Here is a 23,005-nt window from a genome sequence, read left to right on the forward strand (position 1 = left end):
AAGCCTTTAAGATTCTTTCTAATCTTAGTGTCAGAGTTAAAACCCAAACCCCTAAATTTCCAGAAGGCATCCCATCTGTCTTAATGTTAAAATACTTATCTTATTAATAAGATTTCATCTAGAATTTTACTTTCATGAATTTTGTTTTTTTGCAAAGTGGAACCAGTGTCTCCCCAAACCTACACAACTATTATTGAAAGAGCCTCAGCATCTAACTCACTGGCAACTAAGCCCGTTTATATATATTGTACCACTCAGAACTCTGAATTCACCTTTTCACAGATATTCATCCAAGTTTTCTTTAGCAGTTTGGGGGGGTGTTCACTTTCCCTTTGTTTAGTGAAAGGAGCGTTCCTTTGGTATGATTCAGTTTCCCTTTGGGGAAGCTGGATGCGTTTTGCAAGCTTAAATTCTGCAGTTGGGGTCAACTGCACAGTCTTTTCCTTTTCACAGTTCTGCTTGAAAAGGAGCCTCCCATTGGCGATGATGATGGAGGCAAACCTCTTGATGTCTTCTGGAACCATCCGCGCCGCCGTGACAAACCTCTCGAGGTCATCCAGGCTGTTTTGGACTTTGTCTGTCGCGAGGACTTCCAGGGACCAGTTGCAGCCATCCAGGCTTTCCTTGGTTTCAAGCAGGACCTGGTAGGAGTTGGAGACCCTCTGTAGCTGATCCCTAATTCTGGCTTGAAGGTTACTGTCCGTGAGGTGACAGGCGGCCGCACAGACCCCGCGGGCAAAATCCAGAAATTCTCTCAAAGATTCTTCGATGTGGTCGGTGGCCCTGCGGATCAGGTCAATGTTGTCCTCGAGATAGTCTCTGAACCTCCACTTCCTGCTTACGAAGAACATCAGGCCTGCGACGGAACTGGCCACCTTGTCCTGCAGAGCCATTACCATCTCTTTGGCCAAGCCCAGGTCCAAGGACAGCTCCTTTGCTGACTCCTCCGAGCAGGAGCTGGACGACGAGTCGGTGGATGTGGAGGAGCAGGAGGAAACGACGCTGCCTCTGCTGTCAGAGCTGTTGACGGATAATCTGTCCGGCTCCGGAGACAGCCACGTGGCCTGTCTGGACAGCCATGAGTAGGCATGGTCCACGGCATTCTCTTTTACACTGGTGGTTCCCAGTTCTTTTACAGGCTGAGGGACACCTGGCATAGCTTTAGGGATGTCGTAAATGTTTGGCTTGGTGTTCTGCTGTGCCACTCGGGGAATCAGAAAGTTTGAAGGAACCCTGTAGCTGACACCTTCCTCCAAAGGGAAGGAGTCCCTGGGTGCTGGCAGGTGACACGCAGGAATCTCCGGGAGGCTGAGTTTTTTCTGCGTGGGCACACTTTCACGCGGGTGTGGAGCGAGGGACCTTGTTCTGCCACTGGGAGGACTGTGGAAACTGGACATATAACCAGGGAGCACGTGGGGCCTCGGTTCTTCCACAACGATGGGTAGGGATGTATTTCTTACATCAGTTTTTTCTGGAGACACTGGGGTATCATAAATCCATTCCGATTTCTGGGGGTTTGGTAATGTTTTGTAGCAGGCTCTCCTTAAGGTAATTGTTGATGTCACAGGGACACTCTGCCTCTGTAGAGAAGCACACAAAATCCCCCAGTTTAGTAGCAATAAAGAGAGGTGTGAGCCACTCATTTGAGGACCTTGGGTGCTGGACACTGCTGGCGGTCACTCCCATACCCCAGCTTCTTCAGGGGCTCCCCATTGCCATTGTCACTCAAGGCCCTTGACAGTCCACTTCTACTCTCCTTCTGAGCCTTTCTCCTTCCCACTCCCATCATGTTTCCCTGCCTCGCCAGCCACTGCCCTCCCTGCAGGTCCAGCTGCCCAGGCTGGTCACCTTTCCCTGAATTCAGAACGCTCACCTCACACCGCGCTATTTAATTTCGCCCAAACTGGTCCCCCTGCTCTAAATGCCCTCCCAACCCTTTCCTTTCCGTCTAACAAATGCTTATGCCTCCCTTGGGACACTGCTGAGATGTCCTCTCTTCTGCAAGGCCTTCCCTGGTAACCTTGGCCATACATATATCTATTGTATACATGTGACAGGATCCACAGATTTCAAATGAAGGCATTTCCCCTGAGTACAAATAAAAACTTACTTTAACACAACGCACCTCAGAGGTCTACGATAATAAGAAGCATTTATCAAAGGTCTACTGACTCCTATTCTGGGCCCAGCCCTGCACTGGGTCCCTCACAGGGACCATCTCACGCTCACCATGAGTCTGGAATGGAAACAGAGGCTGGAGAAGCGAGAGGACTTATCCCAGCCACACAAGCCGTCCTGTTGCTGAACACCAGCGCAGCGAGGGGTCTCGAGGGAAATAAGGTCTGCCCCGAAGAACTTGCACGGCACATTTTGACCAAGCTAATAAATGTCCCAGAGGATGTGTAGGTTTTCAGAGAGTCAAATCTCAGCACCGGGTCCTACTTACACTGGGTTGGCAGGCCGGGGGACAGCATCCTGCCCTTTGGGGGCTGGCGGGTACATCGTATAACTGCTGCTTCTCTGGTTCCTGGGGAAAGACCGCAAAGAGGGACAGTGTAGGTTTTTCCTTCTTGAAGGCTAGCCATCACAAACTCTCCCACACCAGTGTTTCTTCCCAAACGAGAACACAGATCACGGAGGATTTGGGGGTTTTCAGTCATGGTGCTCTGTGGTGGACGTGTATGTGCTGCAGTGGGTATCTTTTCAACGGTGGACGCTGTGCAATACAAAGATGCTTCTTAACCAAATGGGCGACAAGGTGTAGACAGACAGAATGAACTGTGGTTGCCTGAGTTAAAAATGGTAGTTCATTGCCACCTGTAAGTCAGCCTGTAAATGAGACTGGGCTTCATATGTCCTTTATCTTTCTTTTTTGTTAATTTTTATTTATTGATTGATTTTTAGAGAGGAAGGAAGTGAGAGAAAGAGAAACATTGATTTGTTGTTCCACTTATTTATGCATTCATTGGTTGACTCTTGTGTGTGCCTTGACCAGAGATTGAACCCACAAACTTGGCATATCGGGACAGTGCTCTACTGACCGAGCTACCGGTCAGGGCCATGTCCTCTGTCTTTCTTCTCTGTTTCCCTAGTGGAAGTTTTCCTGGTGGAAGTTTTCCTGGGCTTACTACTCATGTATTCATCTTGCAAATTTTTACCGAGTACCTACTAACTATAGACACCAAGCCAGATGACATGTCTCCACCCAGTAGTGAGCAAAAGACATTGTGGCTATACAGATAATACTCATTTTTTTTTTTTTTTGGTGCAGCAATTAGAAAATAGATATTTTAGGTGTGAAAAACAAGTCCTATGCTCCAAAGTGAGGTGAGGGAGCATCAAGACAGGTTTTGCAAAGGAGAGAAAAAGCTAGAGTTTGGAGAGGGCCCCACTCAGACCTCTAACCACAGAGTCTGGGCACTGGGCCGGGCAGCAGGCCCAGTTAAGCTCCAGGCGGCGACTCTGTACCACGGACGGAACGGGAGAGGACGTGGCCACAGAACAGTCTGGATGGGCTAGGAAGTGAGTGAAGTTTGTTCTCTGATTACATGAAGCCTGTCTTACAAATTCGATGCACCAGTGACCTACAAGTAAGTTTAAAAAACACCTAAAATTTCATCCCCCAGAGGTAGTCGATGTTAAGATAACTGATGGTGACATTAAGGCTGTGATGTACAGGGTGGGGCAAATGTAGGTTAACAGTTGTCGGTATGGAAAATGATACAATACTAAATAAATAATCATACAAGGAGAAACTCTGTATCTCAGGTACTTACACCTGTAAACCTACGTTTGGCCCACCCTGTATATCCTTCAAAGTATTATTCCTAAGAATTCACATCTGTGTATATGCATATGTGTGTGCACGTGCGTGCATAGATATAAACTATTACAAATGACAAGTAAAAGAATGAAATATATTCAGCATTCAAACGGTCATAATATTCCCCTGAGCAAGTGTGGGCTCCCCAGGCACAAAGCTGGCTTCTGAGTGGTGATGTGTCCTTTGGAACCAGGAATAGACATGCTGCAGAAGTCGTCCATGGGTAGCATTGAAATGTCACATCTGTGTGACACTGAGTGCCCCACATGCAGGGCCAGGATCAAGGCTCACCTTCAGGGCTGGGAGGCCACGGCTCTGGACAGGCACGTCATACAGCTGGGAGGGCAGGGCAGGCGAGGGCTGAGCAGGTCTGGGAACCGTGAAGAGAGCCTTGGGGAGGACAAGAAGCGAGGGAAAGGAAACGTCACCGGCGTATTCCAACACACCAAGTTTTCTCGCGCCTCTGAGCCATCTCAAATGCTGTTCCATGGATGACTGCTCCCCTCTGGCCCCAGCCCCGTTTTGTTTACGTATGTGACTCTGTGGGTCACCCATGCCACAGGGACACCCTTTAAGGAGCGAAGGGACTTTTCTGTGTGTGGATTTCAGGTGGAAGGAAGCCAGTTCAAAAATGCCCAGTGTTAAAAAAAAACAAAAAGAGGCCCTGGCCGGTTGGCTCAGCGGTAGAGCATCGGCCTAGCGTGCGGAGGACCCAGGTTCGATTCCCGGCCAGGGCACACAGGAGAAGCGCCCATTTGCTTCTCCACCCCTCCACTGCGCTTTCCTCTCTGTCTCTCTCTTCCCCTCCCACAGCCAAGGCTCCATTGGAGCAAAGATGGCCCGGGCGCTGGGGATGGCTCTGTGGCCTCTGCCTCAGGCGCTAGAGTGGCTCTGGTCGCAACATGGCGACGCCCAGGATGGGCAGAGCATCGCCCCCTGGTGGGCAGAGCGTCGCCCCATGGTGGGCGTGCCGGGTGGATCCCGGTTGGGCGCATGTGGGAGTCTGTCTGACTGTCTCTCCCCATTTCCAGCTTCAGAAAAATGAAAAAATAAATAAATAAATAAAAATAAACAAAAAAAATAAACAAACAAAAAAAACCCCAAAATGCCCAGTGTTGCTTGGAAAACAATGTATCTGAGAAGAGTGGTTTCAACAGGTTTAGAGGGGGTAGGAGGAAACTCCAGATCAGGAACTAGTTAGTGAGTCCGAGAGCAATTGCCTTAGGAAATCTGACCCTCTTTGCTTGAAACACGGAAAAGTCCCTTCTCTGAATTTAAACCAAAATCAAATATGTCTGTATTTGGTGATAAAAAAAAATGCCAGGCCAGTTTATTGTATTAAGGAAGTTGGAATAAAAAGTAAAACAAAGCTCAAGACAGTGGTTATCCGGGGGGGGGGGGGGGGGGGGGGGGGGGAGAAGTGACCGGGAACAGGCATGAGGGGCTCATGCATATTAGCTTTCTTCTGTTTTCTGCTCTGAATCTTAATCATTGAGCTGTGTGTACTCTTAGGAGCTGTAGGTTAAACCTCAATCATACATTGAATGCAAAGAGTAGACAGTGTTGCCAGAGTGGGATAAAGGAAAGTCAATGGCGTGCTGAGGGCTCTGCCCTCGGGCGTTGGCAGTCTAGAAAAGCAGACAGACACGCAGGCACAACAAGGAAGCTTTAATCTCTTGTGTATCAGCCATGTGACCCTGGATGGGCCTTTTCACCTTCCTAGGAATCAGTTTCCTCATCTGTAAAATGAAGGGTTGCTCTAATCTACGGAGCCACAGAGGGTCCCTTCCAGCCATGGAGACGTCAGATGCTGACACATAAGCTCCTCGTTAGGACAGTGTGAGAAAAGTGACATGTCTCTGTCATCTTGGTTTTAAATGCTTGGCCAACTTTAATCTAGAGATAATTGACCCAGGTAGAAGGGAAGTCTGTCGAACAGGTCTCCCTGGCCATGTTCCAAGACTGGAACCCACCTGTTGGAAAACAGCTCGGAGCTGGTGGGTTTGTCTTGTTTTTGCAACAACTGCTTCTTCTCAGGGATTATTTCCTGGGCAGCCTCAGAAGCCGGATTAACCAGTGCATTATGCAAGCAGGGACCTGATGTAGGCCTGCTCTGGGATCAGAAGATTCCTAACTGATTATCTGTTCCTTCCTTCTTGTAGTAGAAGAAACAGCAAAATTACTTAAAAATCACCAACCAGTACAAATGGAGGTGACCTTAGACAGGGTCGGGCCCCCCGCTCTCATGATACAGAGGAAGAAACAGAAGCACAGAGGGGTGTAATGATGCTTCTGATCTCCCAGCATGCTCGTGGCTGCCCCACAAGCCAAGTGCACCAGGACTCCGGATTCCTGAGTCACAGAGGGGCTCTACAACACCTCTAAGCACAGAGAAGGCAATAAAAAAAGGTGGGTGGTGGTGGAAGGAACAGAAAGGTAGACAGGGCAGCCACAGAGGGAACTTCTGCAGGAATAAAAGATAGAAAAGTTCCCGGGTGTTTTACTGGGTCCAGCTCACCCTATTGGAGTGGTGAGGGGCCCCCGCTTTCGGAATTCCCCGGCGGTCACTGTGGTTTTGGCCTGGTAGCCACAGCCTACACGAACTGGGTGCCAATCGCTGACCGACTTCGTGTCAAGGACAAATCTTGCAGTTACTGCCCTGACCCTTCTCTGAGGAGATAGTAAAAGCATCTTCCCTGTTATACCAGGTGTCTGTCTAGAAGTTGAAGTCCATGGTGATGAAGCCTTGTATTGTATCTAGTTGATCCATCCATTCAACAAATGTTTACTGAGCAGCGTGCTGGGGTGCTGGATGGTAGGGATGGCTGGTGAACTGTGGTCATCCCCCCCCCCCCCCGTTTTCCTTTTAGGGAGGGGGAAATGGCTTCTGTTTTTTGTTTTGTTTTGTTTTCTTTCGTCGCCTTGAAAAGAAACTCAGATTAACTTCGGCTAAGGCCACTTGTTCTTCCCAGAGGAGCCAGCAGCGAGGCCCTGAGCCAGCTGCCCAGACGGCAGCTGAGCACGCCAGGCCGGGTTTGAGGTTCGGGCCAGCTGCTCTAGAAAAGCGACTTAGGGTCCACACCCCCGGGACCCGCTGCAGGAGGCACAGCCAGCCTCCTGGTGTTTGTAGCCAGAGGCAGCTGTCCCGAGGGACAGCTGTCTAGTTGTCTGCCTGGCAGCCCAGGGAGTTAGGAAATCTGAAGAATTCACAATCTTGCAAGGAATCACCTTCCCGTTAGAAGGTGCTGTTGGAAGCTGGCGCGAAGGAGGCCTGTGTCATGACCGCGACGTGCCTGAGCCCCAGCACGTACATCGCCGGAGCGGACGTCCCTGGACACAGACCTAGTCGGGACCTCTGCCCAGAGCTGTGGTCAGATGGAACGTGTCATTTGAGCTGAAAGCAAAGGGCACGCTGGCAGGAAATGCCTGCTGCGACCGAAGACCTTGCAAATCTGTTCTGCATTCTTAACACCTCATGAAGGCCAGGGTTTGGGGAAAACAGTACATTATTATCTGTTTCCCTTTTTGTTTAAATTCCTTTCTTCTTTAAAATTTTTTCTTTCATTCTGCATTTACTGAGTGCTTCTTTTCCTCTTTTTTTTTTTAATTTCTATTTTTAAAAACTGCGTATGTCGCCTGACCAGGTGGTAGCACAGTAGACAGAGCGTCAAATTGGGATACGGAAGACCCAGGTTCGAAACTCCGAGGTCGCCGGCTTGAGCACGGGCTCATCTGGTTTGAGCAAAGCTCACCGTCTTGGACCCAAGGTCGCTGGCTCGAGCAAGGGGTTACTCGGTCTGCTGAAGGCCCACAGTCAAGGCACATATGAGAAAGCAATCAATGAACAAGTAAGGTGTCGCAACAAAAAACTGATGATTGATGCTTCTCATCTCTCTCCATTCCTGTCTGTCTGTCCCTATCTATCCCTCTCTCTGATTCTTTCTCTGTCTCTCTAAAAAAATAAAAATAAAATAAAAAAAGCCAACCCCCCCAAACTGCATATGTAATGCACACTCTATGCTGTAACACATATCAACTTCTTAATTTCCCTGTTCATTAAATAGTTATTGGCACCCACCCCATGCTGGCCACAGTCCTGGGGGCAGGGGACATAGAAGTGAATAAAATAAAGTTCCTTGTTTACTGCCTTCTTTCACTTTCTCTTTTACCAATTCCACTTCCTAAGGGAAACCAATGTTCTTGTTCACACACACACACTCACACACACACTCACACACACATACACACACACACACACACACACACACACGGAATTTTACTTTTCATTTGTGTTGGGTTAGTTTTTATTTAAATAGCTCTTAATTCCCCAATGTAAATGCCTCACAGAAAATGCTTCATCTTTGCTTCACAACTGCATAGTAGTTCTAAGGCTCCAGGGCCTTGGCCTCCCTATCCAGACACATCGTTGCCTTCTTGTGTATTTCTGTAGTAATTCTGGAAGTCATGTTTCTCAGTTGAAGAGAAATCATGTTTTAAATCTGGTGATTTCTTGCCTTTGACCCCATGGAAATCCAACCCCTGCATTTATTACTAGCAGTCCTAGGGTACCTACTTAAGGTAAAAAAAAAAAAAAGCCACCATGAACGTCCACAATCTTTCTAGCACAGCTGGACAAAATATTCCATTTTCTACAGAGTGTGGGAGGCTGGAGAGCTGGGGTATGGCGGGGGTGACAAGAATATCAGTGACAACTAAAGTGGGGGCCAAACTCAAGCTCACCCCATCATGCCGACGGTCTGGCTCCCATGGGTATGCGTGATTGGACCAACACCAGTCATTGAAGGGGCGGTTACACCCGGGGGTGTACACACCACTAGAGCTCTCTCTTTGGTTTGGAAATATGCTTACCTGTTTTGGAAAGCTTGGTATCTTCTCACAGACGATTCTGGCGTTGGTAGGCTGGTCAGGGAATTCGTAGACTTGGACTGTGGGGGCTGCGGGTCCCTCTACCCAGCTCCTCATCTGCTCGTACACGGGGCCTGCAGCTGGGGGGCTGAGCAGGGTGGGCACTTGGTAGGTCCCCTCGGAGCTGGTGAGAGCTTCTTCCAGGCCTCTCAGGAAAGGGGGACAGGGCTTGTCTGTGGGGGTCTCCCTGAGGATTTGGAGGCGGTTGGCAGGGGCCAGGCCTTGCCTCCCATGGAGCAAACACTTCCACCAGCCCTCGCTTTCCGGCACGTTTTGCTCCAGAATGGTCAGGATGTCTCCTCTGCAGAACGCCAGCTCGTCGGAGCAGTCGGGGTAGTTGTCATAAAGTGCCTTGGCCAAGAGTGTCTGGGGGCAGGAGGGAAGAAAGAACTCATTGTCGTCACCGCGGCCAGTGACCACTGCGCCAATGCCACTCACTCAGGCCCGTCAGAGCACTTCCCAGCTGCTCTTTGATCTCCTTTCCTTGTCTCCACAGGGTCTTGTCCCTGTTCTTTGCCTGATTCATTCCTACACATCCTTGAGATCTCAGGTGACAGGGCACATCCTTAGGGAAGTCTTACCTGTACCCTGAAACCAGGGCCAGTCTCCCTGACGTGCCCTCATGGCCATGACTTGATTTGTGGTGACTATGACCCTTGTAGCTACATGACTGAGTGCAGTGCAGCACATGGTTGGGTTGAAACCCTGGTTCTGTGACTCCCTAACCATGTGTCCTTGAGCAAAGTGGCTATTCTCTTTGGGCTTCAGTTTCCTTGTCTGTGCAATGGGAATGATAGCAATATCTTACCTCATGGTGTTATTGTGAGAATTAAATGGGCCAGCACTTAATAAAGCTCATGGAACAGCAAGCACGTGGGACTTAGTAAAGGTTGGATGTTCCTGTCATAATTATTATACTGTTTTTTGCTTCATTTTTGTTACCTTTCTCCTGAATTGGGTTGGAAGTTCCTTGTCTGCTGGGACCACATCTTACTTATTTGCTTCTCTGTCCCCAGAGTCAAGCAGGGGCCCAGGTACATAGATGAGGCTAAAAACATGTTCACTAATTCATGAATGATGAAACAAAGACACTGGAGGTCAGTGACTTGTCCATGATGACCCAGCCAGGTTCAAACCCCAGTCAGTTCCCCTAATTCTCAGACATGTGTTCTTTCTGTAAGGCACCCAGTCCTCCAAAAAATATCACCTTGTTGCCATGGCAGCAATGGTTAATCTCCCTTCCCATTGGAACTCTCTGCTGAAATTAGGTGAAGGTAATTTGTTGCTGCAGGTTTAAAATAATCATCCCCATATTATATCCATGCATGATTATTACATAAAAGTTAAGAACTCTAGGTCCCAGCAGAGGAGGCTCACTCACCACTTGGTGAGTTGATGGGTGGCTAAGGATGACTACTGGGACGCTCCTGTGGTCAAGTCTCTGGGGAGTAAAGGGACAGACTCATGGCACCCAGATGAAAGCTCTATACTTTCTGTCAAGAGTAGGGTAACCAGGAAGCTCTCTTTGACACTCTGCCCACCCTTTTTGGTGGCCCTCAGGGAGGATGACCAGTAAGTTGTCCAGAAGATGGACCTCAAGGCCTGGCTACTCCAAACAGTCAGTTACTGTCCCTTCAATGTGCTGTGAGCAAGTTTCAGGGGAATGGGGGTGCCCAGCTTGGAGAATCCTGCCGAAAGGAAACAGTCAGAGGGAACAGAGTTTCAGAATCTTATCAAGAGTATTGATCCAAGATCAGGACTTAGTGAAGTTATATGCCACTTTATAATATCTTTCCAGTTAAAGAGGCAAATCATTTCTGTTCAGTAAGACAAGATAACCTGGAAGATTGTGGTTTATTACCTCGCCAGACTTTAACCAGACTTGTCCCGAGCCCTGCAACACTATCCTAAAATTCCTTCATCATGTCGCCTACCATTACCGAGTTCCTCAAATGCTCTTGACCTGGTTTTCACATTTGTCTGGTTCCCTCAGTAATTAATCAATTTAATAGGTGTTGGGCATGTCTATTACCTGATAGTGGTGATGGTATCATCTGTGTTTGCATATGTTCAAACTCATCAGACTGTACACATTAAAAGTGCACAGTTCTTGGCCCTGACCGGTTGGCTCAGTGGTAGAGCATCAGCCCAGTGTATGGACATCTCAGGTTCAATTCCCAGTCAGGGCACACAGGAGAAGTGACCATCTGCTTCTCCACCCCTCCCTCTCTCTTTTCTCTCTATCTCTCTCTTCCTCTCCCATAGCTATGGCTCAGTTGGAGTAAGCTGGCCCCAGATGCTGAGGATAGCTCCATGTCCTCGCCTCAGATGCTGAAAAATAGCTTGGTTGCCGAGCAATGGAGCAACAGACCCAGATGGGCAGGGGACCACCCAGTAGGGGGCTTGCTGGGTGGATCCCAGTCAGGGAGCATGCAGGAGTCTGTCTCTCCACCTCCCTGCTTCTCACTTAAGAAAAAAAACATGTGCAGTTCTTTATATAATAAAATAAAATAAAATCTTTAACATGAGTTCCTTTTCCATTTGCATAAGGGTCCTATTTTACATTTTGAAAGGATTGTACATTAGCTGCCCTGGGAAGAATAGGGAAAACAAGAACACAGTTTTCAACCAATCATCCTAATTCCCATGAAACACATTTGAAAAGCCCACCATCTGAAATGTGCTCACACACGCCCGGAAATAAGGCAGTGTGTGTGGTCAGACCGAGCAGTTGCTGTGACAAGGCAGTTGCTTGGAAGCGTCCAGATTGGCATCAACTTAGCTGATGGAGTGGCCTGTCATGAAAGACAGGGGGTGTTTTCTCAAGGAACAGTGGGCTTGTATGGTCATTCACCCAGTCAGTGGGCACCCACAGCTAAGATGGACCATGACAGTATTACTCTGGAGACATGGTATCCTTTGTACTCTCGGCCTGCTGTCTTCCAAGCAGCAGCCCACACCATAAGGATGTCAATTCCCAGCAAAGGTAAAACCTAACCATGTTGCTACAGCATGATTCCCTCCAGCATGGTATTTTGTTATAATTGGCAAGGGCTGTCTCTAGACACCTCATGCAATCAATTAATGTCTCTGAGTTTTAATAACAAAGACCATCCAAGTTTGTTACCAACATATCTGATTGTAATGTTCTCATTTAAAAACCTCCAAGTGCTTAGAACTGCACTCAGTACAAAACCTAAATTCTGCCTGACCAGGTGGTGGCGCAGTGGATAGAGCGTCGAACTGGGATGCTGAGGACCTAGGTTCAAGACCCCGAGGTCGCCAGCTTGAGCGCGGGCTCATCTGGTTTGAGCAAAAAGCTCACCAGCTTGGACCCAAGGTCACTGGCTCAAGCAAGGGGTTACTCGGTCTGCTGAAGGTCCACGGTCAAGGCACATATGAGAAAGCAATCAATGAACAACTAAGGTGTCGCAACGAAAAACTGATGACTGATGCTTCTCATTTCTCTTCGTTCCTGTCTGTCTGTCCCTATCTATCCCTCTCTCTGACTCTCTCTCTGTCCCTGTAAAAAACAACAACAAAAACCCCCCGAAATTCCCCACTTGATTGCTCTGCCTGACGGGCCTCCTGGCTGGCTGCTCCTGTTAATTTCTCCCCAGCCACACTGTTTTCTTCCTTTGCCCTGACACACTAAGCTTGCTTCCACCTCAAGACCTTTGTTGTTGCTACTTCTATTGCCCAGAAAACTTTTCCTTCAGATCTTTGCACGACTGGCTCCTCCTCCTCCAGATCTCAGCTCAAAAGTCACTTCCTGCAGAGGCCGCCCCAACCACCCACATAAGGAAGGCTACATGCCTCCTCTGCATCCATGCAGGACTTGGAGATGGTAATCCTCTAGGCATGTTGCAGAAAGGGTCCCACGGGGACAAGCCAGACTTGCATGGTCAGGCCAGGAGTGTGGGATGGAGAAGTGGCAGCAAACGACCATTGCACACCCATGGCACTGTGCTAACCTCTGTGTAGGTAACATGTGGATGCAATTGACAAGCCTTGGCAAAGGAACCTAATAACAATGAACACTTGTCATGGAGGCCACTTACAAGGTGGTTTTTTTTTTGTATTTTTCTGAAGCTGGAAACGGGGAGAGACAGTCAGACAGACTCCCGCATGCGCCCGACCGGGATCCATCTGGCACGCCCACCAGGGGCGACGCTCTGCCCACCAGGGGGCGATGCTCTGCCCCTCTGAGGTGTCGCTCTGTTGCGACCAGAGCCACTCTAGTGCCTGGGGCAGAGGCCAAGGAGCCATCCCCAGCGCCTGGGCCATCTTTGCTCCAATGGAGCCTTGGCTGCGGGAGGGGAAGAGAGAGACAGAGAGGAAGGAGGGAGGGATATGGAGAAGCAGATGGGCGCTTCTCCTGTGTGCCCTGGCCAGGAATCGAACCTGGGACTCCTGCACGCCAGGCCGACGCTCTACCACTTAGCCAACTGGCCAGGGCACAAGGTGGTTTTTGATAGGCTGCTAATTTAGAAACATTTGTGTATATATTTAAGAGATGAAAATGGATGTATATTTAAATTCTTATTCCTCGTGGGCACACAGGTAGATTCTGGGTCCAATAGAAGAAACTTTTTTAACCAATTCCCAAAAATGGCATTTCCCCCAAACGCTCACCTTAATACAACAGCTGGGAGAGGGAAAGGAAAATGAGCAAGCATTTGGAAGGAAGAAGGGGAAGGAGCTTGGGGAAACAAAGACAGAGAATCAGAGATACCCTGTTCTCAGGGTGATGATCACCATTCTGGGGAGACCTTCATACGACTGCCAGCTGCAATGTGCTAACCTACGTTGAATGAGCAATCAGCCCTGGGAGTAATGAGCTATAACTGGAAGATTCTGGGACGCCGTTCATTCACTCCTCAAGGTTGTACTGAGCATCTATTATGATATACCCACTGCTCTGCTGGAGATATGCTTCCTGCACAGAACAGTTCCTGGTCTCATACCAAGGCACCTTCTAGTGGAGGGCACAAGCTCTAATCAAAAGTAAATACAGCAGACAAATGAGGAATAGATATAGTTCACCCGTGAACAATGCAGGAGGCAGGGTGTTGAACCCCTACAGTAAAAATTCCACGTATAGACCCTGGCCGGTTGGCTCAGTGGTAGAGTGTTGGCCTGGCGTGCAGGAGTCCTGGGTTTGATTCCCGGCCAGGGCACACAGGAGAAGCGCCCATCTGCTTCTCCACCCCTCCCCCTCTCCTTCCTCTCTGTCTCTCTCTTCCCCTCCTGCAGCCAAGGTTGGCCCGGGCGCTGAGGATGGCTCTGTGGCCTCTGCCTCAGGTGCTAGAGTGGCTCTGGTTGCAGCAGAGCGATGCCCCGGATGGGCAGAGCGTCGCCCCTGGTGGGCGTGCCGGGTGGATCCCGGTCGGGTGCATGCGGGAGTCTGTCTGACTGCCTCCCCGTTTCCAACTTCAGAAAAATATAAAAAATAAAAATTAAAATAAAAAAAAATTCCATGTATAACTTTTGACTCGCTCTAAAACTTAACTACTAATAGTCTACTGTTGAGCGGAAGAAGCCTTCCTGATAACATCAACAGGCTATTAATATTTTTTATATTGTATTATATATTGTATTCTTATATCAAAGCAAGCTGGAGAGAAGAAACTGTTTTTGAGGAAATCATAAGAGAAAATACATTTACATTATTTATTGAAAACACCCCGCACATAAGAAGATGCCTATAGTTCAAATTCATGTTGTTCAAGGGTCATCTGTTATTTGGTTTCTATTTTTCTTAAGAGCAATGAAGGAAAATAGAGGAAATAAATAGAGAAATCGTGAGTGCAGTTGGGAAGTGGTGATGGGTGAGGGCTTAGGGAAAGTACCCCTGGAAATGGGGCCACGGAAGTGTGATCTGGGGCTGAGGATTAGATCAAGGGTGGGGGAGAGATGACCCAGGCAGAGGAAGAGAAATAAATGTGTGAGAATCGGAGAGAGGGCGTGTGTGTGTGTGTGTGTGTGTGTGTGTGTGTGTGTGTGTGGGGTGGGTGGGGAGTTAAAGGAACTGAAAGATGACAGGCTGGCTGGAGAGAAGTTCACAAAGGATCTGGGAGTCACTGTGAAGCCAGCGAGCCAGGGCCCAGCTGAGGCGAGGCGCCCATGGCTCAGCTGAGGGTGGAGGTTGGATGCAGGGCAGGTGATGGGAGGAGGTGGTGAAAAATTGCATGCGACCTTGGAGGCCAGTCTTGAGAGATGGGCAGGATTATAATGGCCAGAGATAGGAAGAGAGGAACACACCAGGGATGAGAAGAAGTAGGAGGCAGAGCGGGTCTCATACGCTGTCTTCTGTGGCGGCGCGGACACCGGCAGCTGCGGATGTTAAGTCAGATGCAAGACTGTGCCAGCTGCTCCCAGTGTGAGGCTGGCTGCCCTCGCCTGCTGCTTCCTGCTGTCCCTGCACACGGGTCAGACCCGCACCGGCCCAGTCCGGCTTCTCCCTCTTCTCACACGTGCTCCCCTTCCAACCCTTGTACTCCTAAAAGTAAAACGTCAGTGGCCAGAGAGAAGGAGCATAGAGATCCTGAGATGGTTCCCATCATAGCAGCCAGATGTCATCATTTCCTCGGGAAGTTCAGTCATATCACAAGGGCACCAGCTCCCAGCAGGAAGCAGTAAGTGACAAGTCCCCTTAACAAGAGACAGAGTGTACAGTGGAGAGAGCCCTGAGTGGCAAGTGATGATTGGGCTCCTGTTCTCTACATCATGGAACCCCCAAGGTTAACAAGACGGACATTTTTTTTTTCTATTAAAAGTCCTTCTTTGAAAAACGTCCATGGCCTGGCTTAGCTGAAGCCTCCTGGTCAAGACACAAATGAGAACTAATCAATGAACAACTAAAGTGCCACAACTACAAGTTGATGCTTCTCATCTCTCTATCTCTCTCTAAAAAAAAAAAAAAAGCTGAATTTTTTTCCCTGGCTGGATAGCTTGGTTGGTTAGAGCATCGTTCTGAAGTGCAGAGGTGGCCAGTTCAATTCCTGGTCAGGGCCCATACAGGGACAGATCCCTGATCCTGTCTCTCTCTTTCCCTTCCTCTCCCTCTAAAATCAATAAAATAAGTGTTAAAATTCTAAAAAAAAATATCCATGGTTAGCATTTTAGTTTCCTTCTCACAGATTCCATGACTTACTTCCAAGAAGTTCCAGTTAGTCTTGGAGGAAGAGGCCACACTCGCCCAGTCAAGGCCGTGAGAAACTAGTTATAGATAAACTACAATTTTCTTTTTTTCTTTCTTTCTTTCTTTCTTTCTTGACAGAGACTGAGAGAGTCAGAAAGAAGAACAGACTGGGATAGACAGACAGGCAGACAGGCAGGGAGAGAGATGAGAAGCATCAATTCTTTGTTGCAGCACCTTAGTTGTTCATTGATTGCTTTTTCATGTGTGCCTTGACCGGGGAGCTCCAGCAGAGCGAGGGACTCCGTGCTCGAGCCAGCGACCTTGGGCTTAAGCCAGTGACCTTTGCACTGAAGCCAGCGACAATGGGGTCATGTCTATGATCACACACTCAAGCTGGTGACCCTGAACTCAAGCTGGTGAGCCCATGCTCAAGCCCGTGACCTCCGGGTTTCAAACCTGGGTCCTCTGCATCCCAGTCTGATGCGCTATCCACTGCGCCACCTCCTGGTCAGGCTAATCTACAATTTTCTTAAAAGCAGACACTGTAAATAGAAATATTTCCAATCCTTTGCTGTCTGGGAACTGTGAAACCCTCAAGCTCACAAAGGTTCCCCCTGGATGTGGGAGCATTTGCTTCGAGATCAGTGTAATAGTCTCACTTGTATATTTCCTTATAGGCAGTTGAGCCCAGACTCAGAACATCAGTAGTCAGTGCAGAAGGGTGAAGGCTCTATGATTATCCTTAAAGACAGCCTCCTTCCCCGGACCGACCTTGGAAGCATTTCATGTTATGTAAATACACAGATAAACTTGGAAAAAGATCAAAGCAGAGAGAATGGTGCAATCTGTTGGTTTATGAATGTTTATTTTCCATAGTTATTTTTTTTTAAAAGCTCATTTTGTTAGAAAAAGAGAAAAGTTTCCAAGAACATAAGAAAAATCCCCTCACCACCTCCATATCCCACCCACATTTCCCCAAAAGGGGAAGAAAGACAGAGGAAGAAGGAAAACCCTGAGGAAGAAACAGAATATCGACATGACACTTCTGTGAGGGATTTTCATGGATAACAGCGCTCTGCGAAGTGACTTCAGAAAAATGGAGAGAGTGGTAGAAACATGTTGAGTCACAGCAAAAGTCTGGGAAGGATCCCCACTTTGCAAACCCCACACGACATCCAAGACTTCTTAGTGTCAGCCTGTATTATGTATCTTCCTATAAATTAATCAAAGAGAAACAACATCTTCTGTAATCTTTCGGGTGCACATTGAGTCAGGCACCGTGGAAGTTTTGTTGGTGACTATTTAGCCAATGCCTTGTTAAGAATGACAGATCGCTGTGTACACTCAGCGAGGGATTGTGATAATTAGCATTGATCACCTCACTTTAGATTCACTATCCCATCAAGCAGGCACTGTTACTAACGTCCTACTGAGAAGATGAGAAAGCTAGGCTAAGAGAGGGTGAGTAAATACCCTAAGGTTGCTCGGAGAGCAAGGAACAGAAGAAAGATTGGAACACAGGCAGTTTGGACTGTGATTAGCCTAGAACTCATAGCGTTTAGCGCAGACGCCTCACGAGATGGCAATGGATGAGTGAATGACAAGCATGACTCTGGAGAGAGCGATGGTAAATTGATTGAAAACATTTTAGCTCAGTTGGTTAAGATGTGTGGTTATTTACAAGAATTAGATTCTGCACTGAGAATTCAGGAAATAGGTATAATTATTAGTAAATCATGATATATTTGTATAATGGACTACTACACGGTCATTAAAGAACAAGGTAGGGGCCTGACCTGTGGTGGCGCGGTGGATCAAGCATCAACCTGGAATGCTGAGGTTGCCGGTTCAAAACCCTAGGCTTGCCCGATCAAGGCACATATGGGAGTTGATGCTTCCTGCTCCTCCCCCCTTCTCTTTCTATCTCTCTCCTCTAAAATGAATAAATAAATAAAAATAATTAAAAAAAAAAAAAAAAGAACAAGGTAAGGTTTATACGAGCTGACATAAAATATAAATAGAGTATTAAATTTTTAAAAAGCAACATGAGAAACAGTGCATATAGTATGTATTCATCTGTGCTTTTATGAGCATAGCATGTTTCTGGGAGATTTACATCAAGTACTGGACTCCTCCTCTGAGCTCGTTTCTGGAGCCCAGGAAACAATAGAGAGTTGGGATTAAAGGAACACGTGCTTCCAGTCTGTGTTCATTGGTACAGTTCGAATTTTATAAACCATATGTATATATTTTGCTTTTTCAATATAAAAATCTAGTTTTCTTTAGAAAAAAGATTTCTTTCTGTTAGAAAACAAGGGCTTCTGCGTTGGCGACTTAAGCTCCTGCTGGTCACCATCACATAAGCCCAGTCGATCCCTAGACTTGGTAGACGGGAACCTTGACTCCTAGCCCATCTTAATTTTGGCCCCGAGCAGTTGGCACAAAGGCATCTCACATCTGGGAAACCCCTCTTAAACTTCAGGACAACTCACACCATCAGCATGAGTCCCCCCCGCCCCACCATCGGAGGGCCTGTGCCATTTACGCACGCAGGATGCTGAGAACTAGAGAGCAGTTTTTGAGGTCCGGTGAATTCTATGCTTCTCTCTCCCCAGGTGCTGGAGAGCGCAGCCGCAGCAGGAGGCACGGAGAAAGCAACAAAGCCCTGCCCGTTCAATTCAACAGCGTTTCACCGCAGGTGAGCTGAGAATCACAGAAGTTGAGGCTGGAGGAAGCTTTTAGGGTTTTTCTGGCATCAAAGGAGTATCCAACCCTTCCCATCACCACACTGCCTCTCCTTTCACCAGCTGCAGAAAGATCTGGGTCCTGTGCACAGACACTAGACCAGAGAGGAGGGCCTCCCACGCGGGGACACGCTCCCGACATAAAAAATTAGGCGTGGGCGCTATAGCTGTGTGCTGCCCTCATATGACATTGGGGAAGGCAGTGAACTTGACTCTGCTCCTTCCCTTGCACGAGGAGTGTATTATGAGGTCTGCAGTTGAGATGGGAACACCTTTTCTCTCATTTATCCATCATCTTTTCTCTTTCCCTCCCTCATTTCCTTATCTTCCCTTGGCCCCCTCCCTCCCTCCCTTCCTTCCTTCCTTCTTTCCTTCCTTCCTCATCAATCATCTCCCTCTGACACAGTCTCCCAAAAAAGAAGCAGTGACCTAACTTTTATTTTCCCTTGCGAGTTGCTGTAACTTTCCATAGCAACGTGTCAAAGTAAAATTCTGCAAGGGATAGGGAACTGAGCGTCACTTCAGACCGCAGAGTGGTACATTGGATAGTCAGAGCTGGCCCTGAGGTTTGCAAATGTATTAAATGATTTCCCTGTAACCTGTCACAGCTGATGGGCTGTGGGAATTCAATCTGCAGCACTGTGGACTTGACCCAGCTCTGTCTCAACAATTTGCATTTCGTTCTCGGACAGGGTTAGAATCTGTAAGATGAGGTGACGGGGAAGCGATCTCTTGCATCATTTTCCAACATAAGGAGGAGTTCCTTCTCTTGGAGTTTTAATAATTGGTGTTTTAAAAATTGAGCAAAGTGGCTAAATGAGAGATGCTGAGGGAAAACTGCTGTCTTTTCTGTGGTTAATACTGATTTCCAGACAGGCTAAGGAAAATAACTGAGTTCCTCCCGAAAAGCTAAAAAGGTTTTGAATGAGAGGCTCCTGAGCGTATGGAAAATGATCTGAAATCATTTCACTGAAACTCTCTTTTCCCAATTACTTTTATATTTAAGGTAACATTTTAAGCTTTTTTTAAAAAAATTATTTATTTATTCATTTCTTAGAGAGGAGAGGGAGAGACAGAGAAAGAGAGAGAGAGGAGGGACAGAGAGAGAGAAGGGGGGAGGAGCTGGAAGCATCAACTCCCATATGTGCCTTGACCAGGCAAGCCCAGGGTTTTGAACCGGTGACCTCAGCATTTCCAGGTCGACGCTTTATCCACTGCGCCACCACAGGTCAGGCCAAAGCTTTTTTTTTTTTTTTAAATACTTGAGTAGAATATAACTTTTTAAACAAAATAGAAACTCTTTCTTTCAAAACCTGGTACATAAACTAACTTTCAATTTTTCCATTGGTGGGAAAGTTATTTGGGAAACATATTAACCTGCTTCCTTAACTTAGAGGGAAAATGGTGAAATATTATACCAAGCTGTGGACCTCTTTACACCGTTAACTGAGTCCCAAGCACTCAACAGTCGCAGGAAATGGATGGCCAGAGGAGAGGAACTCAGATACTCACGTTCACCTTCATCTTTATCCTTTAAAGAAATTATTTGTAAGGGCGACTATTCCATATCCTGGAAACCAGTGGCAGAAATCACTTCGGAGGGGAAATCGTCTGTAGCTGTTTCTGCTGGAATGCCGGGAGGTCTGGGGTCTAAACCACTTGTGCCCGAACAGTGCGATCTCTCTGCAGCTGTCCTTACCGGGCGACTTGGGCTGAAACCAACAGCCATGGGGACAGATGGGGTCGGCTACATAATACACTTCCCTGGGACATTCCAGATGGTTCCCTCCCACCCATTTGGCAAATTTATCTATAGGCACTGGGGACACAAGTAGTGAATAAACCTAGTGAACATGGAAATGAGGAGTGATATGAGAAAAACATAACACCTTAAACACCTCTGAAAGTGCCCCTGGATGACGGTATAAGCTGTGAATAAGCATGAACCTGCACTGATTTCTCCACGATCACTTGGAACTCGGGTCCCTCCAGCTTTGCGTTCCTCCTGATGGTTCAGATGAGAAGGCCACTCATTGTAGGGACTTCTGCAACCACAGAAAGCACAGCCTACTAACGAGACTTTGAGGAAGAGGCTGTGGCCAGAAAAAATTCCCAAGCCACCCAGTGGCAATGAGACATTCTTCCCTGATGCCTGGATACTGTGGTTTTCCAATAGGCTTGGGTCCTGACCAGATCCACTTGTTGGTTGATACTTCTATTCATGGGAATCTGGCAGAAATGCCCTTTTAGTGCATCAGTGATTTGACAATTATTTATTTAACACCTGCCGCATGTCTGACAATGTGTGCTGCGGGGGGGTGGGGGACAACGAGGTGGACCTGGTTCCCTTGATCTAAGCTCAGGGTTGAAGTGACGCAGGAGAAAAGATCTCCCAGGCCTCCTTCTACTGACTGATATTTCTGGATGTGGCCCACGCTGGGTCCATGTCCTACCAACCTGTCTTCTACAGTCTGTGATGCCCTGGAGGTCCGAGCTGTCCCCTCTGCCACAGCCTCCATCCAAGTGCTCTCCTTGCCAGCCGAGTCCCTGATTTACTGTTTAAGATATTTGGTTTGGAAAGAGGAATTGCAAGTAATGTTACATGAGGCAAGCGGCTGAGGATTCATGGAGGGAGGGGGGCAAGTAACCAAAACATCTCGGGCCTCAGTGTCCTCATCTGCAAGTGAGGCAGCTTCCAGAGTCCCCTCCTGCTGCAGCAGGGGCACTGTGCGTGGCTTCCTTTCCTACTTTATCTCTTGGTTCTTGAACGCTGCCAGACGGATTAAAGAAAAGAACAGGTAGGTTCTTCTCTTTTCTCATTTCTTTCCTTCTTTCCCTTTGAAGGGAAAAGGCGGGGACAGGCGTGGAGGCCAGAGAAGGTGTTGTGTGTTACTGGACTGGTCGTAAGCAATGATACCAGCTCCTTTAGGAGAAAGCTTTGTGTAAGACTGTTTCTTCAACTTCATGCGTCTATTAAAACACTTTTTTTTTTACTGAAAATATTAAGTTAAGCCAATTAAAAAACAATGCATTCCCCCTAAGCGGTATTACCAATGAAATTACAAGTCTGATGACTTTAGTTTTTTTCTAATACACATTAAAATACATAACTGACTTTTAAAAATGTTTTATCTGTCTGTGTACCCTACCTATTGTAAAATTATCGGACGTGCCAGGGACCGAGGTCCCTGCTAGGTGTGATCTTTCCATCTGACCGGTTAGGAAGAATTCAAAGCCATTCCATGCATCACAGAGAAAGGAGTGAAGGTCCAGCTTGTTCACCAAACTCTCTCTCTCCCCCAGGGTCATTTTTAGGGGTGCTAAGCAAGCAAGGGGCCACTCTGATAGGAAAGCTCTTCCCCCATTCTGTGGGCGTAAATTTATTCCATTCACCGGGTTTGTTCGTTTTGTTGCCAGTAGTGGGCGACAGATCAACTCATGGCCTGCCTTCCCTGGGACACCACCGGGAAGGTGAGAGAGAAACTGTGTGACTGGCCCTGCCACTTTCCCGAAGCTGTCGGTCCCCTCACTTTAGGGAACACCTGTACAGGAAGGAAGTGGCTTGAAATAACTCACTACTCATTACCAACTTGTGCGCCCTTTCAAGCCCGGGGCAACTTTAAATTCTGAGCCTGAAGAGAAAGAACATTTCCCAAAGAATGTTTTACTTGCTGCTAACTAGATGGCTGATGTGTGCGGGGCAGAGGGAACTTACTGCTTTCTTTTCCCATTTTTCTTTTCTTTTCTTCTTTTTCCCTTCCAAATGACAGAGCTCCCTGGGCATTACTTAAACAAAAGCTGCCCTTGCCTCTAGGAGAAACAACAGTAATAAACTCATGGCTGGAGCAGCCAGAAGAGGAGCCCAGGTTTGCCCGTGAGTGACTGTCCATGGTCTGGGTGTTCTGCGGCGGAGTTTTAAGAGCCTCCATGCAGAGAGGGTCAGGAGATGCTGCCGCCGGCCCAGGAGGCCACATTGTGCGCTCAGGACTGATTCCGTCCACGTGGTGTGTACACCATGGTCCCCTTCCATTCCAACAAACAAGTGGCTATTAAGCAATACATTTGGAAATGGTTCCTAAAATATTAACTTCCCCTTTCTGCTCCTGATGTTGGAGTATTCGAGTATCACTCACAGCAGCATCTTTGCTACCAGCCTCCCACCTTCCTCCTTTGAAGTTATTTCCCCTCCAGGCCGCTGTCATTTCCTCCCTTAGTCATCACAGTTCCAAAATGACCACGTTGGGCTTCAGCGGTCACTTCCCCGTTTCCATGACCGTGCGGCCCACTTGCCTTGGAACTGTGTCGCAGCAGACTTCTTTTTCACTCTAGGGGTGGTGCGTGGCTTTACGTTTTTGAGTGAGCTCCTGA

General features: G+C 47.8%; 1 protein-coding gene across 1 annotated transcript in view; it reads right to left on the reverse strand.

Annotated features, from left to right (window-relative positions):
* The window catches only part of CASS4 (Cas scaffold protein family member 4), a 32,690-nt gene that overhangs the window by 4,964 nt on the left and 4,721 nt on the right, over positions 1-23,005 (reverse strand). Inside the window, exons 2-5 of the mRNA XM_066385834.1 lie at positions 8,693-9,115; positions 4,115-4,213; positions 2,447-2,527; positions 273-1,580 (exon numbers count right to left, since the gene is read on the reverse strand). Of these exons, the coding sequence (XP_066241931.1) occupies positions 273-1,580; positions 2,447-2,527; positions 4,115-4,213; positions 8,693-9,115 (1,911 nt within the window). The remainder of the gene's footprint in view (positions 1-272; positions 1,581-2,446; positions 2,528-4,114; positions 4,214-8,692; positions 9,116-23,005) is intronic.

The sequence above is a fragment of the Saccopteryx leptura genome, chromosome 5 (assembly GCF_036850995.1).
Source record: "Saccopteryx leptura isolate mSacLep1 chromosome 5, mSacLep1_pri_phased_curated, whole genome shotgun sequence".
Classification (NCBI taxonomy): domain Eukaryota; kingdom Metazoa; phylum Chordata; class Mammalia; order Chiroptera; family Emballonuridae; genus Saccopteryx; species Saccopteryx leptura.